General features: G+C 44.5%; 1 protein-coding gene across 1 annotated transcript in view; it reads left to right on the forward strand.

The window, feature by feature from the left end:
* The first annotated feature begins 2,720 nt into the window (after positions 1-2,720).
* Positions 2,721-25,721, forward strand: part of TPH2 (tryptophan hydroxylase 2) — a 745,039-nt gene continuing 722,038 nt past the window's right edge. The window contains exon 1 of the mRNA XM_069627755.1: positions 2,721-2,862. Coding sequence (XP_069483856.1) covers positions 2,758-2,862 — 105 coding nt within the window. The 5' untranslated portion in view covers positions 2,721-2,757. The remainder of the gene's footprint in view (positions 2,863-25,721) is intronic.

The following is a 25,721-nucleotide window of genomic DNA, read 5'->3' on the forward strand; positions in this document are numbered from 1 at the left end:
GAATGGGGTAGGATTCTTTCTTAGATGACGATAGAAAAGCCTGTAAGACTACCAGGTACTTTTGTCCAGGAGAGTTCAAGGATGATATAGATGTGGAGCCTGCATCTCTCTCCCGAAACTGAGCTCCATCTAGGATCGGGAGCTGGCATTTCCCGAATGCCGTGGAGGGGCTAAGGGACATTCTCTGACTAAATGCTTGTCCGAGGCACAGTACATGCATAAGCCAGTATGGATCCTTCCCAGCCTTTCTTGGGGGGATATAGGTCCACGGAAGGCCCCTAGCTGCATGGGTTCAGGTTCATTTGTAGGACCTGGAGAATTTTTGGATTTTGAAGGGCTCACAAGAGGATTTTTTTGGATGGTTGACTTGGTCTTCCTTTTCTCTGCCTTTCTTTCCTGGATGCGGAAATCAATTTGTAGAGCAAGATCCATAAGTGCCTGGTAAGAACTAGGACGTGCTACCCTTGCTAATTCATCCTTAACATCTTCATTTAGCCCTCTTTGAAAGAGGGTGAAGCAAGCTTCAGAAGGCCAACCCGCTTCTTTAGCCAATTGCTTGAATCGAGTTACGTAGGTGAGCATGTCCTGAGAGCCTTGCTGGAAATCGAGTAAACGTTCTTGAGCACTAAAGACCTGTTCTGGGCGGTCAAACATAGTCTTTAGTGCTTGAATGAATCCATCATAATCATCCAAAAGGGAATCTCCGGTGTTAACTAATGGTGTGGCCCAGGCTCAGGCATTCCCAGAGAGGTGAGAAATAATAAAGCCCACTTTAGCCCTGGGGGTGGAAAAATAATAAGGTTTAAAGGTAAAGTGGACCAAACAAGAATCCATGAATCCTCGGAGGGTTTTTGCACAGCCGTCATATTTGTCAACAATGCCGCCCAATAGCACGCTGTCCTTTGAGGCAGAGTCACGTGAGCGTACCAATTGTTTGAGCGAGGCATTCTCCGCTTTCAAGGTCTGTACTTCGGTCGATAGTTCTTGCATGCCACGTATAAGATCCTGGCTGGCCGCCTCCATGTCTGTATCGACTTCGGTCAGGTGGCATCTCAATCTGTCACAGGTTTCCCCCCTTCTCAACTGTCTATGTTGCCTGATGTCCTCCTTAGGTGGAGTCTTCTTTCATATGGTTCGGGACTTAAATAAGCCCGCTCGGCCGTCCTCGGCTTCCAGATTACGTTCAGCTTCGATGTCCAGGATCACGGAAGCTCCAGGAGTATTCAAGAAGGTGTTGGGGGCACGCGGAAGTGGCACAGGGATTCCGAGAAGTAGGAAAGAGGGAAGAAGTTGGGAGAAGTGAATCCAGGAGCCAGGGGATAGCAAGTAGCACTAGAGAAGGTTCGGAACACACGTCCGATCACAGCTAGTAGCAGCGTTGAGACGCGCAGGGCCGCGGGGGTGTGACTTCTTTATAGAGGACGCTGCGTAGAACATGAAGACTGGCGAGCAGCGTTCTGAGCTTGCCGCCATGTTGGTAGTATTATGGAGTGCAAGGCCCTACGTGTCAGGGACCAGGAGGCCCAGAAGGGGCGAGTTCGATGGTTCATGACAGCCTGACCCTCTCAAACTTGAGCTGGACCACCTGAAGTTCACGAAGCAGCTCAAACCTTTCCTCTTCCTCTCTGTTTTCTCTGTCTCCCTCCCTTGCTGACTTACCTGTCGGCTGTATCGACTGGTTGCTTGGCTACCCTCATAGTCTGACTGGGTACCAGGCGTTTTCTTGATCAGTCACCCTTTTACTGACTCTGTGCTTACCGCGCACTTAAGGGCTGTAACTGTAACCCTACAGTCCCTTGTTCTCCTTGCACTACCCAGAGCCACGCTGCCCTGTTTGCCACCCCTCTCCCTTGCACTTCCCCTTCCCTTTCTCTTTGCAGTTCTCGCACTTGCACGATCAGAATGACACAAGGCCTAGTAAGATCGCTTGTCTTGTCCTCCCTCCCTTGTCTTGTCGCGCCTAGAAACACTTGTGTACAACAGGCGCGTTATAAATTACTTATATCATATATCATATCATATATAGCATATCAGGAGCTTCACCTTAGCGACTTTAAATTAAGCAAAATAAACATTTGTTTTGATTTTATTCACCAGGGGAAACACTTTAACAACTTTAAACCACACCATTAGATTCCTCGTGAACAGTTTCCCCTGTAAGACTCCTTTGGAGTCCTCTTTATGACCCCTTCATATCTACAGCGAACAGACACTTTCAAAAATGTGAGAAGATTGACCTTCAAATTCACACACATATTACAGTGTATTAGGACCATGTTACTATTTTCCAATTAGTACACATTTCAATAACTAGAGTTTGCATGATGCAACATTTTGTTTAGTGTAACAATAGTACATACGCGTTTTCCACGTGAAAATATCAATCCGCTCCGGAAATGTTTCTTTCTGAATGAGAATTAAAAATACCGCGTTATCAACACACAAGGCATTTAAAAGCGGGCTCATGCTGGTGTTAGCCTTTACTTTGCATGTCTTTGGAGAGAGAAAATATTGTACAGGAAACTGTTTCACACCGAAAGATAAGCCTTGCTTTTCTGAGCTTTAATCTCTTATGAACAATCAGACGCCCGAAATGAGTGTGACCTAATCTTGGTTCCATCAGAGCCGAGATTCGCTCATAAATATCGCCCAGCTAAGGCGCTGCTCATCACTTCAGACACACGCTCAGCGTCTCCCGCTTCTGAGAAAGCCCGTCCACATCTGCCTCCGCGTGAAGAGGAGCACCAAGGAGGCCCCATGCAGGCAGCCATGATGATCTTCTCCAGTAAATACTGGGCCAAGCGAGGCCTTTCTCTGGACTCGGCTGTGCCAGGGGAGCTGCGCCTGTACGACAACCAGCCAGTGAGTACCGTCTGTGGGCTTCCTAAGGGAGGGGAGGGGCAAGGATTTCTGAAGAGCCTTAGTACTTTGTTCGCCATTTGAAACACTTCAGGAGAAAGTAATTACAAAAGCACGCGCAGTCACTGATAGGGTGGCTAACAGTTCTGTATTTTGCGGGAGTGTCCCGAGATGAAAGATTGTGTCCTGCCAACTGCGCACGCCCTCTCTGGGAAGAGGAGCAGTCCCGACTTTGCTTTGGGCGTGAGCTCTCCCCAGTGGTCGAAGTGCATGAAAAGAAGTAGTGGAGCTATGTTCCCTACTGCTCTGCACCGCTCCCGCAAAACCCATCGCCACACCCCCTCTCATGCACAATATAAACCCCCAAATGCATGCGCCTGCGGTTTAAGGGAATGTTCAGTGCACTGCACTGAAAGTGCAAGTTTCAACGGTTTTATTTTAAAATAAAAGTATAGGAAAGGTAAAACTTCATTAAAAGAAGTAGAGGAGCACCGCTCCAACTGCTCCCGACCACTTCCACCACTAGCTCTCCCGTAGCATAGCGGCTTTCTGGGGGGCCTTTGAGTCAACAGAGCATTTCAATGGCAGTTATTATATGTTGCTTGGGGGCTGAGGGTGGGTGAGTATGAGCATGGGCTTTTGTCACTTATTAAATATGAATGGCGGATGATGAGAAATGGAATGGGTGCATAATGCTCTGCATGCTGTGTGAAATAATGACTAAAGGTTTAAAACGCAAGGGAGATTTAATGGTGCTAATGTGACCTCCCATGCAGGATGGGGAAAATAAAGCTAACGCCATACTCCTTTTGCTCAACATGTTTCCATGATGATCTATGTAGTAGAAGTATAGTTTGTCATGAAAGGCGATTTTATTATGTAATGTGTCTTCTTTTCAGGGCATTGCTGTAACCAAAGCATTATTTAAGCACACGAAACCCAAACTAAAACCGTAATAAATATTTATATAAAGTAAACATGGGAAGATATGTGGTCAAGTGCTTAAATTGCCCACATCCCGGTTTCACGGCTTAACCAAAGTGTGTGATCCTGGGCAAATTGTTCAATCTCACTGTTTCTTATCTGGAGTCCCTGTAATCGATGCAGTTGATAGCTTACATCAGGGTTGTCCAACTCCAGGCCTCAAGGGCCAGATCCATGCCTAGTTTTCAGGATACCCCTCATTAATATTCATGAGATACAGTTGCATTTAATGATTCTAAATGTATGCAAATGTTTCCTCATGAAAATGTATGAGAGATATCTTGAAAACCTATCAGGATTCCAGCCCTCGAGGACCGAGTTGGACAACCCTGGCTTACGTTATCATATTATGGTATTATATGCTATTATAAAACAAAAGCAGCACTCAGTTTACTTGTCGATGGAATTGGTTCATATATAATAATAGAGACTATTGATGTATTTGTCTTCAGCTTACTCATGGCAACTTCTTGTCATGTTCCTTCCCATGGTGCCACTAAGTATCCAATACTGATGACGCTCCTTGCAGTGCCTTTATCTGAGAAGTAACTTTTATCGGTGTCAATACATATGACAATTAGATGTACTTGCTAATAGCGGCTCAAGGCAGCCCGTTTGAACTTCGGGAGAGGCTAGTGGAATTGGGTTGTCAGTCCATAAAAAGCAGTCCTCAAGAATAGCTAAACCAGGACCGTTTTAGAGTAAAGTGAGGTGTCAAATTGTTTACGCCAGTCAAACCAGATGTTCTCGCAGCTCCTGCCCAGTATCAAGACGCATGTTAGCATCTGGAACTTGAATATTTATGCAATTGAGAAATGGAAAGTTAGCAGGTAATGTGCTGCTATTCTATGTTTTTATCTGTGCATCATAAGCCCTACTATTCTGTGTATTTTTCCAGTGCAAGGCGCCTCCTGCTTTTTCTTCCTGCAGGGCTTGAGGGCGGCTCCGTGGTAAATGCTTTTTGACCCTCCCCTGCAATATAAGGACGAGGGGAATGTTCAATTAGAATTTCTTTGCAGCGTTGCAGGCAAAATAAAACATTTTCTTTACTAAAAAGTTGCATTAACCTGCTGCCACCGACCTTAGTGAAAGCTGCTTTTGACAAGGTTTTCTACTGGATCCAGCTTTAGACATTTGAGTATTTAAAAGCCACTGACCTGCTGCACAAAGAATTCCCATTCATTACAGTCCTATGCTTGAGATGGCTGAGGATGCCCAGTGGCGTCTCTTGTTTTCAGGTGGTGGTTTTAATTAAAACAGTAGAATGTCCCACTTTTCTGCTGCGCATATTTAGAGTAATCCAATGTCAACAATCTTGAATATGAGACAAATAGACCTAGTTGAGGTAATTGTAACTGGTGAACCTGAATTTCCACCGACAGAAATATAATGGAAGCAGAACATATAAAATGCATAACCACAAGACTAAGGGCCTCATTACACGGAAGGCGGTAAGGGTTAACGGTCACCGGTAATGGTACTGGTGACCGTTAACCCTTACCGCCTTACTACGAGGTCCCTTGGCGGGTTGGTACTTTAACGTCTGCTTTTAGCAGGTGTTAAAAACCAACCCGCTAAGGGACCTTGGTGCTAATTACGGCACCGCAAATTTGCGGTACCGTAATTAGCACCTACCCCATTCCCATTATGCCCTATGGGGCAAAAATGGGAATGGGGAAGGGCAATGGTGGAAGGGGGAATTACCGCCCCGCCAACCTTGGAATAGGGCGGTAATTCCCCTTTCCACCAAGGCGGTGCCGGTATTTTACCACATGGACCAAGGTGCTATTAGCACCTTGGTCCACTGCCTACCATGTAATGAGGCCCCAAGGCTGCAGTCAATGGGCCTCATTACACGGTAGGCGGTAAACCATGGTTGCCCCCGCTACCATACCGGTACCACCATGGAGGAAAGGGGAATTACCACCCCATTCCAAGGTTGGTGGGGCGGTAACTCCCCCTTTCTCCATGGCCCTTCCCCATTCCCATTTTTGCCCCATAGGGCATAATGGGAATGAGGAAGGAGCTAATTACGGTACCGCAAATTGCGGTACCGTAATTAGCACCAAGGTCCCTTTGCGGGTCCCAACTTTAACGGCTGGTCTACACCAGCCGTTAAGGTCGGGTTCCGCAAAGGGACCTCGTAGTAAGGCAGTAAGGGTTAACGGTCACCGGTACCCTTACCGGTGACCGTTAACCCTTACCGCCTTCCGTGTAATGAGGCCCGATATCAGAACATTATTTTATATACTTTTTTTTTGTTTTGTTATATTTATTACATGCATAGACCCTGGGTATTACGGCGTGGTTACATTGGCAAAGGAATATACTTAGTTACATTTGCATAGGTATTCAGAACATTATTGCAAGATGGAAGTCGGATATAGTTACACAGAGAGAGTTGCCGATTAGATGTGATAAACAGTAGAGAGAGAAGTATGTACATATAGAACGATCTCGCTCCCAAGAATGAGTAGTATCTGAAAAATTGGGAGGCTGATGAGAGCTGGGGATGTAGATAGGTCTACAGGATGGCTAAGATTTGTTAAAGAGCCACGTTTTTAATCTTTTTTTTGAATTTGAGGAATGAGTCTTCCTTTTTGATGTAGGTAGGCTGTGAGTTCCAATGTTTAGGGGCGAGGACTTGAAAGCAAAAATAGCTAAACTAAGCTAAAATAATAAGCGTATACGCGGCATGGTGACTGGCACCTGCATTACCGCAGGTCCAGTGCATCTCGGCCATTTTAGTCCAGCACTTATTTCACTCCACCCCAAAATACGTTAAAAGCAGGTTGGCAGCAACAGCCAGACACACACACGTATTATTCTATGAAATAAGGTTTTCTCAGTAAAATCATGAAGCGTTAGGAATGACATAGAGGAAGAAGTTCTTATCACTATGGTTACTAGACTTTTAAAATCTGCGGTGTTGAACCTGGTGGGAGCGGGTAGGGTCGAAGAACCAAAACACGTAACAGAGGGCAGATCTAATATCCATATATTAGCTTTCATTAAAACGAAACATGGGAGTAGACTTGAAAACGTACAAATCATTCATTTTATTATTTTACCATAAATTCAATCCACAAAACTGAATTTTTAGAACAGTCTGCTCATTTGATGGTAAGACATTCTGGAATCTGTCGATTTCTGCAATCTTTTCCCCCTGACCCCTGGCCCGTTGTCCTTCCCGCTTTCTGATCCTTTGTTGACCCCTAACTCTTGACTGATCATATACAAATAATTTCAGAATTGTCTGCAAACATAGGAAAACATGTTTTGTTAATTTGCACGCGTAAAGAAATTGCGGATGCTTCACTGAAAAAGAGGCTTTGCTTTTACAAATATCCATGCCTAGGAATAGATCCTAGCAAATAAATGCAGTTGGCCATTTTAACTCAGTCTCGGGAGGATAGCTCAAGGGCAATACACTCGCCTTGGAAGCAAGAGCCTCACAGGATCAATCCTTGGGTCTGCGCCAGTGGTAGAAATGTACGAGAAAATCTGGGGGTAGCACTTTCCCTGTCCTGGCATCCAAATTATGGAACTCCATACCTATTGACCTAAGAAGCGAACCCTCATTGCCCCGTTTCAGGAATCTTGGAAAAAAGTGGGCTCACCGCTCAGGAGAACCAATAAACCTATGTGCCCCTAAACCTACTGACTGGTTCCCACCTTTCTGCACCCACAATTGTATTGCTTAATAATGTTCCACCACTTACTTGTAATGTAATCTGTCTGCTTTTGTTGTATCTACCGTGTCGCTGTATATAACCTTTTTTCTGCCTAGCACACCTGTTCCTTGTGTTATATTGTATCTAGACATTGTAACCATTTATTGTAGCTTTGTTATGTTTCTTAAGCAACGCTCCCAGTTACCCGAGGGTCAGGTGCGCTACACAAATGAACAATTCAATTCAAGAGTAGTGGAACTATGTTCCCTGCTGGCCTGCCCCGCTCCCTACGGTTCCATGTCATTTCATCGCGGGATGTTTTTTTTAAAAAACCATTGACATTTTTTGGGGGGGTTCGCCCCAACCCCCCAATTTTCTAAAAAATTAGATGGGTTTTTTTACCCAAAAACAATTTGCGGTAAAAATCCCAGCAAAAAAACATCCCGCGACGAAAAGACGTTGTACCCTCCCCGCAACCCCATCGCCAATCCCCCTCCCATGCGCAATACAAACATCCAAATCAATGCACTGGCAATGTTCAGTGCAGTGCAATTTTCAAATGCTTCCTTTACTTTTATTTTAAAACGAAACCCTTCCGGAACGGTTTCATTTGAAAATGAAAGTATAGGAATGGTAAAATGTAATTTTAAAAAGTAGAGGAGCACCGCTCCCAACCACTACGACCACTGGTCTGCGCTTAGAAACCTCTGGGTATTAAGCACGTCATAAATAACCAATAATATCATGATGCCCCCTTTACATCTGTAGGTAAAAATTATTTGCGGATGCGTGTATCCTTGTTTGGGGGCAGGGCGCTAGGAGTGTGTTTATAGTTAATCTCTTGTCCGAGTGGTCTGTGTCTGCTTATACCCGTGTGTATGTTTCTGAGTGTGTGTTGACATCTTGATGTAGGAGTTCTGTGGGAAGTTGGTTCTCTGTGCATGTGTCTCTCTCGTGTTGGGGATTTGTCAGGGTATGGATGGATGTGTTGGTGTGATGTGGATCAGTATTTGTGTGAGAGGGTTTGTGTGAAAGCACATGTCTCTGTGTAGGCAGTGCCATTGGATCTGTGTAAGTTTATGTATATTTCGGAGGTTATTAGATGTTCTTTTAAAAAAAATGTAAAAAATGTTTTTCCATTAAAAATGTATTGTGACATATTCAACATTGTACCCAAAACAATGACCATGTATATCCACAATGAGAAAGAAATGGCTCCAAGGCCTTACCATCACAAAGAACTCGATAAGAATCATAAACGCGCTCCGCTTGTACAGTACAGTACTATAGCTAAGAAACGGACACTTTTAACATAATCAAAATAAAACTGAAATAATACTTATCCAAAGTTAGTCATAGTGAATGTAAAAACAGGTGCACAATACAGTGCTTACTGCATACGTCGGTACAAATTCTAAATCTCGCTTCACAGGTTACATTAATGAGGCAGACGACATCTTGTGCGGCTTATGGTGAATGCTGGGGTTATCGTGGTCATTCACGAAAGTTATTAGCGGGCTACAGTCAGTTAAAAATTGCGCCACTTCCCCCGCAATGCCCCATCAATTTTAAACATAGCGGCCACATACCACACTCGTGCCCACCACTCCATGTCAGGTGCAACCTGGGACTTCCACTGTTTTGCAATTACAAGTCGTGCCGCCACCAAAAAATGAGTGATCAATCTAGAGCTTCTGGCATTCCGCTTGTAATGACCCTGAGAGTATTAATTTCCCAAAAGCAAAACTAAGGGGTCAATTTCCAGCTCAAACCTGCATATATTCCCCTGATCTGGGCGACCACTGCCCACCAAAATACCTGGATTTGGGGACAACCCCACCACATGTGAAAATAGGAGTCCGGAGATGCACCACACCTCCAACACTGGGGCAGAGGGCAGGAGCCATCTTGTGTTATTACATGTTCTAATTTTTATACATCTCGGCAGGGGTGTTGCTCGATCTGAAAAAGAACTGAGGCTACGCTAATGTCAGGACTGTCGGGACTCAGGAAGCTGCCCCTGAGCTTCTATCCGGGGGTACAACCAAACTAGCCAGGGCTATAGTCCCCGCAGTCCCTCCCTAGAGATGCCTCTGCAGCTCGGTAAGACACATGCATCGATATATATACATACAGTTCCTGTGTGTGAGTGTGGTGTGTGTGTGTGTGTGGGTGCTCGCACATGCTAGAGAGTGAGAGTACTCGTTACCCTAAAATTCTATGCAGAGGAAAGCATATGTTTTGAAATAGTTGTATTATTTAACTGACAATACCATTCCAGGTGGGCTTTATCGCCTGCTGACGCCCTGAGCAAAATAAGGGCAAAGGTAGGTGAGGAGTGGGGGAATGGCAGCCGCATCGAATGCAGAGAACTCAGGCTTGTCCTTGCAAATAAAACCCACTTTCCTCGCGTCCTGATTGGACAGCTAAGATAGTATGACTGCTGAGTCATTTTCATTTTTTCCAAACAGATATAATAAAAAAGTGTATGGGAAAATCTTTAATACCCACTGCAATTTTGCCATAACAAAAAAAAGGAAAAGTAGTCGTGACCTTATGAAAATAGTACGTTGATGAGGAGGTAGAACAGACACACTTATTTTATTCAAATTACCGTTCCACATTCCATCTTCCCTTGCATGCTACTGTACCATACCACAGCTCATGGCACACATCTCACTTTTCTAATATTTCGAATTCAGCAATGTAACACACTAAATAGGGCTTTAAAATACTTGGATACATTTTTATCTCTGCGCTCTACAAATGGGATACTACACACAATCTTGAGGGCGTTAAGGTCTTCTTGTTGTTGAAAGTACCGTCAAACAGAATCTTCATATTTGCAAACTACTCTGCACATGGCTTGTTTCAACTAAATTCGTCCTCTTTCTTCAAATGAACCCTCAAAAATGTATTTTTGCTGGCAAAGGTTTTGATGAATTAGGTTTCATATGCTGACATGCCCGGAAATGACAGCATTTCACCCTTTGTCATTCGCTCAGGTGGGTGTTCCCATAGTTAAGGCACCTAAATCTCGAGATGCTTGCACTTTCTTCTCTGACACAACATAACCTAAATACTGTATTGACCTATGTCTAAATGAATACTCACCCCTGCTGAACGTCATACTGTTGTTTGTGTGTACCTGCAGCACCCCCCTTCATCTTCAATCATGCTCATTCATATTGTACCCTAAAATCAGGTTAATGTCCCGAAAAACTGAAAGCCTTCTAGATCACAAATAGGCTGTAAAGTACTGTCTGGGCAACAGACTCCGATGACATTGAGCCAAATGGCATCCCAACATATTGTATAGTCCCATCTGGGGTATTTGAATTCCTCTACTTGGGTCTCTCGACTACTCACAGTCCACAGAACTCAGTAGGTTGTATTGTTTTGGACCTTAAGCGTCTTCTAGTATCTTTTCTTCAGTTGCCAAGCTTCACTGACTTCCTATAACCAGAGAGTCGCATTATGAATCCTTTGCACTGTGTTTCTTTGTCTGTGCTGTGCAGCACTGATTTTCTATCCAGATCTCTGCACTATGTCTGCATTCTTCTTGCTGATCCTAAACATTGGTTTGTTCATAAGGGTGGCCAGCATTCTTGGTTCTGGCTCCCACACTGTGGAATGTTCATCCCCTGGGAATTTCTTCTAGTCCATGTTATCCCATTTTTAGACATAAACTAAAAACCTGGCTCTTCTATGAGTCCTTTAATTACCAACTTGCTTCCTTCTGTGTGTCTCTGAGTCATACAACGACTTTGCGGTCATGGAGTACTCTGCATAAATCATTACATAGAAATAGAATGAATTTCCCCCTACTTTTACCATAATTGCCTTTGCTGGGTGGGAGGTGTGCTATTCACAGTACTGCTATGCTATATAAAGTTAGTATGTAGCCTGTTTTCATGTGACATGTGAAAGACACCCAGACCTTGTGTGTACTTTTTGACGGTTCTCTTGCTATGCAATTCTTAAAATTGTTGTTCACGTTGCTTCACCCCATTTCGTTCTGATGTTCCAACGTGAGAGTGATTGTCATATTAGTTGGTTGCCCACATCCCCACTTTTACTTTTCCTGTAATGATTTCCTGGTCCAGGGTTGATTGCTTACCTAGAACCACCTGTCAGGACAACATTTATGTGTCCATTGACTTGTTTAGATACACGTGAGATAACAAAACAGAACTTTACACTTGTGTTAGCAAGAAAACCAATTGTGCAAATTGCAATCTTACTTAAATTCTACATTTGTGAAAGTGATGTTACCTAAAGATGTTGGCAGGTTGTTTAATTGTAAGCACTTGGTTAACTACAATATTTCAGTCCTGCTCGTAACCGTAATCTCCCTTAAAGTACAATTTTGAGAACAGCACAAAGAATGAAGCTACCAGTAAATAGATTTCTCAAACTGTAAGAAGCTATTTTTTTCCTTTCAGAAATATTTTATCATTTAAATACTAACATGTTTTTTTTCTAGTTTGTAAAAATTAGTTTGGAGGTACAAGTTCACATGAATTTATTGTCAACTGCAACCTCAAAGACCCATTTGATTATTGTTAACTATGAAAACACAGGTGCCTTCAATGATCATTGTTGCGCTAATATTTCAATGATTTTCACTTCTTTACAACTTAGAACGGTATACTATCTAAAAAGCCGCATTGGGATTATCTGGCCCCCTCCCTGTACGTGCCCTATGAAAAAGACTATTAAACTAGATAATAGCCCGTTTAAAAAAAGTCAATATCTATACAAAAAAGGGTCACTTGATTATAACCAAAGTATTCTGCGTTTATCATTACTCACTTAATTTAGAATTCATATCATTTCTATGCGTTCATAACTCATCACATTTATTATCAAAGAACCAATTCCATCCCCTCGGCTACCACGGCTCCCTCACCTAAACCGATCCTGGTCTGCAATACATGCAAACTCACGCATGAGATGGTTAAGCCCACTCTCTCCTCCCTACTTAGCACCACACCACCAGTAAACAACAGCCCAGAAGTCCAAGACAGCCTCGATCACTAGAGCCTCTTCCTCACAATGGACCAATATGCTCCCTTCATATACAAAACTGCAAAACCACACAAACCTACCAACCTCTGATGAGCTCATCTCACTTCGCAGAAACAAGAGAGCCCTTGAGCACCTTCACACGAAACACACCTCCCAAGTCAATTATTCAAACTGTGCAAAAGCTGCTAAGGAGTACAAGAAAGCAGTCTTTTCCCATAAGGCTAATTCATACAACACACCATGTCCATGTCCACGACTCCATGTCACATCTTTGGCGCAGCAGCAACTGCTGGCTCGGGATAGTGGGAAGGAGCACACATATCTATCTTTGTTTATTACACAACATCTTTTATTTCATGTCTTAAATCACTGAAAGTACCATGGGGTTAACTAGATTTTTCAGTTTGGAATTATCTTGCATTCTGGGAGTTATAGTTTACCATTAAAGCCACAATCATATTCTTTTGGCTTAACATGTTGCATTCAGGTGGGGCGAGTGAATGCACTTATTAGCTGAGGCTCTGCTGTCAGTGCTCCAGCCACCCGTCGGCATGGCGCCAGTCAGGAGGCAGCCCAGCTCAGGCCACGCTATCTCTCAGAAACAAATTGTTGTGGGGGTGGGGCTACCTAAGCACAACCACTTAGCCCCTCAAGCCCTCTGCCAACCTCTCCTGTTCGTCAGTCACATTCTAGGGGCATTCGTTGCTTGACTTGATGATAAGACGCTCCACCAGGGAAAGCTAGCTTGAGGAGTCCCACTTCGGGAGAGGTAAGTGGCTGCCGGATGGATTAAACAGGTTCAGGGGTCATGGTCTGCTTCACCGCCTTTGGGTTGTCTGGCTGAACAAAGGCAGCGTTCAGCGCATCCTCATAAAAGAACCTGCAGCAAAAGTTTACCATGTGTCAGGTTGTTAGGGATACAAGTGACAAATGCAAACTTCCTCCCCCTCCTTTAGTGCCTCACAAATCACCAAAGTAGCAGGACATGGCGAGAGAGCACTGACAGGTCCACAAATTTGCACACCTATACTCTGTCTATAATTTTTGAGCCAAATCTGCATTCAATGTGTTTCGGTATTTTGGGTACGTTATTGTTCAAATACTTTTTTCATCTCCATTATAAAATGTGTGCACAGTGCACTGTTAATGCAACATGTTTCCTTTTGCAATAATGTTTGCTCTCGATCACCCCCTCTACCATGGAGATGTGGTGAAAGGTAGTGGTGACCCCGCATGGCCGCATCAGTTAGCTGAAATCGTAATTGTGGAACTCATGGTTCTTTTTGATAGTGCCTCACTACTGGTTTCATACTATGATTTTGGTGGCCATCCGTGTGTGCTGCCGTGCATTTTTGTGTTTCGTGTTTCCTTTGCATTCCATCTGCATGGCAATTTTAGATAATACACAGTATATGTTTCAAGTACATTGATCTGCATTTCTGCTCGCTCTCGGATGAATTAATGCATCTCCTTTCATTATATTATTGTAAATGAGACTTTCTAAACTTGGGGAAGCGACTGTGTAGTGGGCGTAAAAAACATGCGAATGACACCTTTGCTGGCGTGTTTGGCCATATGCATTGGTAGATGACTGGTGGGGGAGTGGCTGCAGATGAATCTTTGAAAGAAGCAGCTGTACTGTGAACGAAGGCTACAGCTACTTTTGGTGTTGTAGTTGGCTCGACGACCCTGTATATATGGCCTGGGGCGGATTGATTTTCCCCATATTGAGAGAGCTTACTTTGCATGTGCGTCCCCTATTGTCAAGGGGTCCCTTGAGCACCACCTGCCTGGTTGTTCCATCTCCCGGTTGTTTGGAGATAGTCATTTGTCAGGAGATGGGTGGAGGTACCTTGTGTTTTGTAGGGGTTGAGATGGTATCTGGTGCAGGGAACCACATTCTTATCGGTTTTCCGGACTTTGTTAGATATTCGTCACTTCTGGCTTTTTTCCTACTCTACAGAAGGGCTGGCAAACATTGATTGTTCTATACACAGGGCTTCAATTGTGTCCTCATCTTGCCTTGGGAAGGTGCTGCTGCACAGGTGGGGAAAGTCAGACAGTATCAAGTACGCTTCTTGGAGAAATACCACTGAGCTCTTTAGGTCATTCTGGCATTGCACGGTTGATTTGCGCTTGGCTTGGCCTTTCACATTTAGGGTTACACATTTCAGCTTCTGGTGAAGCAGGGGTGCCACCTGAGAATCCGGTTCCACCACGAGGGAGGGGTGAATAGAGTGGACGTCAATTGCTATTGTGTCTCTGTATACAATCATCCTCCAACACGATACTCTTAATAAAGTGGAAGAAATCCTTCTTACACGTAGAGATCAAGATCCCGTTCCTACCTCCTTTCTCATGTGGTGTATCAATTGTGCACTGACTAGACATTTCTTTGAATTCCTAGGTAGCTATTACCATCAAATTGAAGGGACCGCGAAGGGGGCCAAGATGACCCCTAGCCTTGCTAATCTATGCGCTGAATTTTTTGAAAAACAGTTAATCTATGTGAATAACCCATTTGACCAACAAATCAGGGCTTGGTCCCGCTATATAGACGATGTGTTGGTCATCTGGCAAGGATCATATGAAGAGGCCAATGAGTTTCCCACATGGCTAAATGGCCTCAATCGACACCTTCAATTTACTATGACAATTGAGAAAGATTCCATGAACTTCCTTGATAGGACACTACCCTTGCAGACGGTGTACAGTATGTAAACTAACAGTCAAAAGTAAAGAGATCGACCTGGGACTCAATAGAGTCTGGACACAAAAGGTGTTTTCAAACTGTAACACAGATCATGTGGTCTATATGATCACATGCCCATGTGGACTTAAATACATCGGCAAGACAAATCGCAAAATAAAACAAATAAAAGTTGTCTGAAAAATAAGACATTGCAAGTGCCTATGATGAAACACTTTGTAGAGAACAACCATGGTTTTGAGGACTTTAAATGGACAATTTAAATGGTTGTGAAGGGTGACAATGAGGTCACCCAAAACAGGAAACTGTTCCAGAAAGAACAAGAGCTTATCTTTAAAGCTAGGAGCGAACTAAGAGGTCTAAACGAGGCCATTGAGTGGCATAAAATTAAATAAGTGTTCCACTAGACCAGGAGTACATGTATAGTAATACCAGCAGTAGGATGGGGGCAGTTTTCTCCCCCCCCTTTTTTCTTTTCCCTCTCCCTCTTTTTTGAGAGCCGAGAAACTGTAATCATGTTATAGAGCTGAGTGGTCTCTAGACCCTACGGGATCGAGTACACTAGAGTACCCTGGTCATTTGACCTTTTACCTTCAATCTAACCTTTGTTGTAGATTAAGACAAGTGTCTCCATCCGAAACAGTAATTTTTTTGTTAATCGTGTCAGGGATGGTGCTTGAAACCAGTCGACCATTAGAGGGCGCTGTGGTGAGTTAGTGTTCCTCTTAATAGCATCGATGGGCTGGATAACAAAAGAAGACCATAGGCCTTGGACAGGCAGCAAACCTGAGTCTGATTTCGAACCCCTATCCAAGATGGCCACCGGAACTTCACTGGAGGTTTTTTCGAATGTAACTATAGGTTTTATCCGTTTTTTCTGTTTTTCTACATAGGGTGTGTATTTAAAGGCAGCCTTGCGCGGCTATCGCAAGTGCATTTTTGACTCGCTGCAGGATTTCATCACTTACGAGATGCAAGCTTGCACCCCCCCCAATGTCAATTGAAAACAGGTCCGACACGTAGAAGAATAGGTAAGATTACCCATACTATATGCATATGGCAATGGCTAATGCGACTAGAGTCCTTGGGCACGGTGACTACACTACACATTTTGTTTGTTTCTATTCTAGATGTGATAGCTCTGTCCTGAACTGGGCTGATTTTTGAGAGTAAGGGTCTTTTTTGTTTTCCCTTTATTTCTAAATACAGCTTAGAAAATCATGTGAGGACGCCTACCCTATACCTGCTGTGGTGGCCAAACCAACTAGGAACCAATATTCTTAATAACTCTAATCTGGGGATAAGGTAAGCTAGCCTGCTTTACATTTGAGCCTAGAGTAGGCCAATACATCCGGATGTAGCACTATAGCTGACAACATCGTTTCTCGTTAGTCCCTCCAATGAACAAAGACCATGAGGGGCCGGGCCAACCAGGGTTGTTCGACAACCATATGCTTAACATACCTGAGAATCCGGTTCCACCAAGGGGGAGGGGTGAATAGAGTGGACGTCAATTGCCATTTAGTTCCATTGTCACTTCTGCTCTTCGCCGCACCCGAGTTTTGTAACTTTTTAAACCAAACGGAACCTTCTAACCGTGGAACCAAAACAGTAATGGGCTTCTGGCCCCTTTTGCCCCTTTAGCCTGTGGGTGTGCCATTACACTCCTGGCCTGGTGTAGACCACATGGGGCCCAGGCCCAATGTTCCTAGTGTTGTTAAACGCAGACCGCTTCTGCATGTAGGAGTGACTTTGAGGGACCCCATTGGGGGCTGTACGCAACTGTTTCATGTTTGTTGTGCAGATGTTCTGGATTTCCTCCCTTGTGGCACTTTCGTCCAGTTTCTGTTAGGTTTAGGGGGCTCCTTCTTCAGAGCTATAGGGGGTTGTGCTAGTGATGCACCATTCATGTTCGGGTGACCATTTCCAGAATATCTTCTGCTTCCTCCAGGGATTCAATCAGCCATGTTGTACCTCTGAGCATAATCCTCAGTGTAGGTGGGAACAGCCAGAGATATCTGATTATCCGGTCTTGTAGAAATGTTGTTAATGGACTGAGCGTTTTTCTCCTCTTCACTGTCTTTGCTGCCAAATCCTAAAAGATCTGTAGTGGTGTACCCTGGTAAAACAGATCACATTGTGTTTGGCTCGCTGTCATAATCTCTTGTTTAGTGGCAAAGAAGTAAACTTGAGTGATTACGTCCAGTGGGGTGTCCATGGACGGGCCCCCGCGGCATCCCACCCTATGGGTTTGGTCCAGTAGAAGCATCGCCTTCTCCAGCTATGGGAGGAGAGTTTGGATGAGTCTGTTCACATAGTCCTTCAGAGCCTGATCTGGGATTGAGGATGGCACTCCTTTAATACTCAGGTTGTTTCTATGGGCCCTGTTCTCCATATCCTCTTGTTTGGATGCCATGGCTTTGCATTTCCCTTCTAGTGCCTGGATTCTGCGCTGCCACTCCCCCATCATTGTCACTTGTTCCGTTGATTGATCTTCCACATCTCCAAACCTTTCTTCTACCTCTAACACACGATTAGCCAAGCGGCCCACCTTGACGAAATCGCAGTCATGCTGTTGCAGAATTTGGATTTCATTTCTGGGATGAAAGATTGAAAATCCTCTTTTGTGGCCAATTGTCATGAGGGTCGTTCCGGGGAGTGGATCAAGGCTTGTGTTATCTCCATTTTCTTCCCTTGGTGGTGAAGTTTCAACAGGGTGGCTATATATATATTGTGGTTTAGCCATGCAACTTGCTTTTCAGGTCCTTCCCGCTAAGTAGGAGGTGTTGACACTCAATGTCTGCTGGTTCTGGCGACCGTTGCACCCTAGTCACACGGTTTCATTGAGATTCTTTTACCTGGGTTTAGGAGCGTCTCTTCCGTAGGGTCCCCAGATTTCCCAATTGGCGTTGTGCTCTGGGGTAAGGGGGGCAAGAGCTGCCAACCCCATCCTCCGCGTGACCCTTGATGGCTCGCTTTTGATATTCACCACTGCATGATTCCCTCAGACTGAGATTGCTGATTACACAAAGTCCTTCCCCAGAACAGCCACTAGGAACTCCCCTCGTTCAGGCTCCTACACACTTGTTATCACTACATGGAGGGGGCAGATGGTGGGTGCGACCCCTTTCTGGGTTATGGTCGATAGTTGCTGAACACTGATGGCCGTTGAACAACTTGGGGGCCTATAGGGCCCAATTCAGCTCTTATAAGGTGGGCCTGGGTGGTCGCAGCTCATAATTGGCTTAGCTGTAAACACTGCATGAGTAGGGTTTCCCTCTTTAGTAATCTGGGCTATGCCGACATGTCCTCATTGCTTGTCCTGCTCCATCTCAACTCTTCTCCGGGGCTGCTGTGACTTCCCCAGTGCGGCTCTCTTAAGTCTGAGTGCCCCATGCTGCATCAGTGAATTCCGGGATTTCCACACAGCTGCCCACTCGAAGCGGTGTCCAGGGCCAGGTTCAGCAGCTGGGTGGGCGCTTCATCTGGGGACAGCCTCCATTTTAGGACGGTTGCAGGGTGCTCGCGGTATGACCCGCGCACCTCTTATCTTGCCACTCGGGTGATCTCCAATGCCGCTGCTCGCCCTGAAACCACCGTGGCCCTCACCACTCTTAGTTGTATGCCAGTTTCGACATGGAGTATCGCAGGCGCTTCAAGCCATGTCCCTGCTGCCAACAGATTCTTAGGTTGAACTCTTCGACTCAGACTTTTCTTAATTTAATTCAGGTAGGGAAATCCCACCTAAGCATGAGGCAAGTTAGGCCTTTCTCCACCCTTAAATTTAAGTTAATAAAGTGTTTCATTTTGAATTCTGAATCTGTTGTCAGTGTCTTTCTTTAAGATGCCTACACAAATGGTGTCAGGAGTGGGATGCGGCTCAACCGATGCACGTTGGTAGACCCTAAAGTTCGAGAAACTGATATCTGTAGTAGTAAGGATGAGACCATTCCTCCCGGTGAAAGAAGACTAATACCCACTGATTTGATATTGATCCCACCCCATGATATATACATCAGACTATTGCCCAAGTCAGGGTTAGCATGGCGACTTGGGATTGATGTTTTAGCGGGGGTGATAGACTTAGACTTCTGAGGTGATGTTAAGGTCTTCTTACAAAATCACAGAAAGGACACATTCCAGATTCACAAAGGGATAAGGTTGGTCAAGGGGTGCTTTACAATGCTGTATTCCCTAGATTTAAGGAAGAATCTGGAGAGGAAAGCACTGACAGGCGAATCCAGGGGTTTGAGAAGGCTAATGAGACATCTGGAGACCCGCCCAACCCTGAACCCCAATAAGATTGTAAGGGAGAACCAACTACACTTCTGGATTTAGCCATAGCCCAAAGAAACAACCCATTTCTTTCCGAGGCATTTTCACAGTGGTTTCAGAGACAGAGGGCTGTGAGAAAGTGAACCTTTCTTTCTTCTGAAACACAGGTTTCGCTATATAGGGGACACCTCTCCAGAGGGTAAGGTAAAACAACAGTTGGTGATCCCAGAAAGTCATAAAAAGGTGATCTTGGAGAGGGCTCAGTCATATTTGACGAAAGATCACCCGGAACACTTAAAACCCCAAACCTATTTAATAGAAGAGTTTTTCTGGCCTGGAATGGACTCCGACATTAAAACTATAATACAGACGTGTATGACTTGCCATAAAAATAGCACTCAAATATTATCAGCCTGTTCCACCAATGGATTAAAATCCTGAGAAGCAGAGGCTGGCCCAAATATGTTTTGCGAGTCAGCTCTATAAAGTACAAAACCTTGGGAAAACACTAACTTTCCTAACCAGGTAGGATCATCATGTAGGAGTAGCTTTTCAGGCTTTGAACTCACATGCCATACTCCCCATCAGGAAATCTGTAGAGGGGAATGATTTCCATCTTTGTTATCCCCATGACTGTTGAGTGCTAGAGAGGGACAAAATAATAATCTCTTTGGGTTTACAGCTGTCATGAATCACCGATTCCGCCCCTTCTGGACAACATGGTCTCTTAAACACTGTAGTATGCCATCCAGTGTACTTCCAACATGGCCGACGCCGCTGGGAAACTTACGGTCTAGTCTCCCTGCTATGCCTGCTGCTTCCTTTAAAACAGACACGCCCCACAGCTCGGCGCATCTCAACGCTAGCCGTTCCGTGCCTGATTGTACAGGCAAGTTGCAGCTCTGAATTGTGTCTTTATCCACCGTTCCAATCCCTTTGGCTTCCCTGCGGTTAGCCATTCTTTCCTTTCTGGTATTCTGTTCTGATCCACTCCATGCATTCTCCGCCTCAGAGTTCCGTGCGATTTCCTTGATCATTCCTGGATTGGTTTGCTTCCCTTCCTGGACTTACTTGATTCTTCCGGTGTATCCCCCTGTAACACTGAATGCTCTCAAGCCATCTCCTCCTTCCGCGGTCGGAGCCCGAACTGCATCGACCCACCTGCATACTGTCTCCGGAAGAGACACGTCTCTTTCTGTAGAAGGCTCGAACAATCAGGAAGAAGGAGAGTACTTCGAACACGAGAATGAAGACTTCAAAGAGTAAACAGGTGAGCCAATAGTACAAGTGTGACAACAGCTTAATTTTCCATATGGCACTGGCATCTATGTACTACCCAAAGAGGAAAAGGATTACGAATATACCCCATAGTCTCATGGGGAGAGGAATTGAAGTTTGTTATTTTGAATTTTTCTGATGACGCCATTCAGATATAACAGAGTCAGTTGGTAGGAATGTTAAGGTATCTTATGGGAACCCTTTAGCTATCTAGCCATGAGAGCAAGTTATCGGGAGATCATTTTCGGCAAAGAGAGGAGTTGAAGGCTTGTCTTTCGTGCTTAAGAAACAGAAAGACAATGCTCTTGCGGGGAAGATATGTTACCAGAATCAGTCACTCCCCCAGAAAGTTTGGTAATCCATAAAACCAGAGGGAAAGAGGGAAATAACTTAATCTCAGTAAGTGCTTCAAGGAGACCCTAGAGAGCCCCAATAAGTCATCATGCAATGTTCTATCTTCCTCACCAGAGTTAATCGACATCCTTGAAACAAGGGGCCACACAATCTGAACCCCTCAGGGAATAAGCAGAGTGAGGGGGTTCCCCTTCAGTGATAACCCACTTCTTGATCCCTATCGGAAGTGTTACTATTGTAAAGGGTTTGGACACATTGTGAGATGTTGTCCATTGAACATAGTTGACCTTCTCAACCTTCTATCGTCCAGAGAACGTGACCAGACTCAAGAAAATGGAGGAAAGAGTGGCACCATCATCTAATAACGGGTAATACATGCAACCTCGGGATGGGGTATTAGAAGGGAAGAAGTACCTTATGAAATGTGAAAGAAAGTGAAGAAACTGTATGAATCAGAAAAGACCTTATGCCTTTTTATATACTGCAGGGAAAACCTCATACTCCAATTCGATCAACGGGTTTCACAGGTAACCCAAATAAACTCTAACAGGGTCATTATGAGTTGAGCGGTAGCCCTTAAATCTGGCAGAAATTGAGTTAGTGCCGCCAATACTGCTCCACCGGATCACAACTGCAAATCCTGGCAATGCCATTAGCGCCGGCGCCAATACAGCCGGCTGTAATAGCGCCGGCTGTAATAGCACTGGCAACCAAACGCGCTATTAGAGACTAATCACAAGTACAGCATTGGTGCTCTTAGCACCAGAAAACCGGCGCTAATACCGCCAAAAATACCCCGGCCAAATGCTGGAGGTAAAAGAACACATGAGACAGCTATAAGTCCCCAGGTGGAAATAATGCACACGGGAGGCCTACAAAAGACCCACCCATGCACCACATACCCTTCCCAACACCATGTTTACATTTGGAGCCGGGAGCCTTGATGTGGACATCCACATGCAGCGTCAGGAGCTACAGAGGCATTACCACCAGGCCAGGGCCCTGGGAGCACAGTGGGGTTGTGGGGGGGAGGAGGAGTCCAGCACCAGCAAGGCAGCCAGCCATCCCCAGTGTCAGGTCAACACCCTGGGCCCTGACTGATGGGCAGTTGGTGTCTGAGTATTGGCTGAACTGAGCAACCATCACGCAGTTGCTGGACACAATCCAGGGTGACATAGGCAGCCGGATAGCCATCAGCATCGCTGTTCCCCCACTTGTGAAGCTTGTGTCTGTCCTAAAGTACCTTGGGACTGGCAGCTTCCAACACACAGTTGCCATGATGCATGGTATGGCCCGGTCCACCTTCAGTGCTGTGCTGGGACAGGTGCTGGATGCCCTGCTGCTCCATGTCAGTGGGCACATAACATTGGCAGACACACAGGCACAGGTCAACCAAGTCAAGGCACAGTTCCATGCCATTGGCCAAGTTCTGCACATCACTGCAACCCTAGAATGCACACATATTGCACTTGTAGCAGATCGGGACCACGAGGCAGCATAAAGGAACCGGAAGAGTTCCTATTCCATCAACGTGCAGATTACCTGTAGCCCGACCTGAATTTCAGCCACTGCTGCGCCCGCTATCCAGGATCTACCCACGACTCCATGGTGCTGCGCAACAGTACCCTGTCAGTGTACATGGAGAGGCACGGAGGCCAACGCACTTGGATGTTGGGTGAGTAGAAATCCTGCATGAGATGATAGACTGCAGCTCTATCGTCCCCTACAGGGCCAGGATGCTGATCTTCAATCAAATACATACATTAATTTGTGAATGAGAAATTGATATGATCTTTCAGTATTTATACACAGATGTGTAGAGGTCTGGTAATGGGCTAACCAATGTAATCAGCAAGTGAGAAGGCAAACCTTATCACATAAGGTGGCAGAGATATAAGAGGATTTGCCAGGATCACTGTATCGTCTATTTGGCAAAGTCAGACTACAGTTACTCAAACCCAGCGCAGTTCATTTGCCGCTGAGAACTCAAACTGGATCGGTATCACGTTCTACTGATTCATCCACTGTCCTTGCTCAATGTTTCCAGAATTACAACTAGAGTGCATCTAGCTGACACTCAAAACAAGTCTGTCCAGGCTGTGAAGGATTCTAACCGGGCATCAAACACTAGATCAGGACTCTTGCCCTTAGCCTAGGATATAGCGCTAAATTAGAAAACTTTTTCTTTATTTTCAACTAAGTCAAATTGAGCCGATACCCAACCCGTCACACAAACCCCTTGTACAAATACCCCGGGTCACAATGGACCATGAACCAGGCCAGTTGGTGGAAATACAATATTTATTTATTTTAATCTCAAAGGAAATCACACAATCTTTATATGGAGCAACAATCACCAATGGGGTGATAATTACAATGAAAACCACTGAAATACACTTGGGTAACCTTCTACAAGAACATATCCAAAGCACAAATGAATAGGAGCACTGTTTGAATTAGGATAGATAGTACCCCAAGTTAAGGTTTCCCCCCTGCAATGTTCTCTCAACCCACAATTACGCGAATTCTGAGTAGATAGAAAGAAGCAGCAGGTAGTCAGGGATAATTAACCATGTTACCTCTCCAACATTTGCTGCTGTCTCTGCTGTAACTAAGAACAAGCACACCTTCGATAGCTGTATATATGCACCCATTGTCCTTTTGTTGCAATGTTTTTGACTCATAAACTCCCTGTAACATCACCACGATGCCTCAGGGCCGATGTGCGCTATACAAATCCAAATAAATAAAAATAAATAAAAATAAATGAGGCAGCAAACAGAATCAAAATCCGACCTTAAAAATGGATTTTAAACCCTTTGCAATGGCCTAAAATGACACTAGGATTTTAACAAATAATTAATTATATGTGTAATTAAATAATGAATTACATATGTTTTATCACAGTCTCAGCTATGTCATATCCCTAGCAACTATAAGGTAAGGTATCACAAAGGCATCCTGTTCACAAAGCAGGTTGACATTGAAAACACAGTGCAGTCAGATCACACATGGAAAATTTGCATTCTTCTCTTTCTCAGCTTTAAATGTCAAAACCGTTTTATTTTTTAAACGGGTGAAAAACACAGAATCGGAATGCGGTTTTTAGGCTGGGTGATAGATGCAGATTACAGGGACAATATAGAAGTGAAATCGTGACTATAGCTGAAGAATTGAATGAGATTTTCAAGGTGGAATGAGGTTCGATTTTAGGAAACTAGAGCAGTTAAAAAGAGAAAATCGGTTTTGAAAGACAAAGGACAAGTTTTACTTATACAAGATTTAATGGCTAGAAAAGGGGAACGCCACCCGTGAAAATAAAAGTTACGTTGCAGTTGTTAACCTTCACGCAGTGTACCCCTTTTCTTAAGGGAAAATTAATTTATTTAATCAAAATATTGCTAAGGACTTAGGATCTATGCAAGACAGAAAGAAATGGAAGAATTGTGCTAACACTAGAAAATCAAGGCGAGGGTGCACAGAGAATTCTAACAGTCTTAAACAAGTTACCAAGGCAAGAATAGGATTACTTAGGGAGAAGAAGAAAGACACATAATCAAGATGGGGTAGACTGTGTGGCTATGGGATGGGGAAATACTCACAATCTGCACTTGAGTTTGGGGATTTGGGCAGCCACCCGGATTCTGGAATCAAAAGATTTGGGTCACAGGAAGGCGGCTCTCCTAACAGCAAACAGCTGGGCAAGTCTGGTCACTGGATGATGGCAAGGATACAGCGGGCATGCAGGTAGTGGGCAAAAAGCTGGTCTGGTCACAGGATGCTTCCCAAAGGGTATCACAGCTTTTCCCCATTGTTATTGGGATTTTAGTGCAATTTCTGGATCAATCACCTTGCTGGGATAAGATCAGCTATGCGTTGGCCTTGCTGGGATAGGATCAGCTATGATTTGGCCTTGCAGTAGGGTCTGGAATCTTGCAAAGGTGGATCTGGAATGTCAGGATACGCAGGCACTGGAAATTCAGGAGAGAGTGTCCTGTCCCTGTGAGCTCCCACCACTTATATAAAGCGGGTAGCTTTTTTTCAGGTTTATTGTTGGGCAGAACTGAACTAAACCTACCCCCAAGAACTGGATAGGGCAGCCCATGCTTGTTGCCTCCTCTAGGATGGAACTCAGTTTAGGGGTTGTGTTTTATGAGGTGCAAATCCTTCTCACAGTCCTTTTTGCCAAAAATCATTCTTAACATAAATTACACATTTGTACAGTTGTGGGACTTTAACAGATTACATAGAAGATTACATATTTTATACAGAGCATGGTGTTCCCACTACCAGATCTGTGCACCATTGTTTCGCCCTTCTAATAGTTTTTCATGATTTAAGTAAGAACCGCTTCACCCAAAATCCCGCAATTTCAGGTGAGTGTGCATATTATCCTAGGGCATATTTCTATTAATTTTTAATGTTCCACCATATGTACTTTCCCTATGATTTACATTCTCCTGGCGTTTGTGTCCCATACATGGTATGGACAGCTGCAATATCTTGTTTGGAAGCCACGAAAATCACATTTAAACTGTACAACATTTACATTTCTG

Source organism: Ambystoma mexicanum, chromosome 12 (assembly GCF_040938575.1).
Source record: "Ambystoma mexicanum isolate Mex_15411 chromosome 12, UKY_AmexF1_1, whole genome shotgun sequence".
NCBI classification, from domain to species: Eukaryota; Metazoa; Chordata; class Amphibia; order Caudata; family Ambystomatidae; genus Ambystoma; species Ambystoma mexicanum.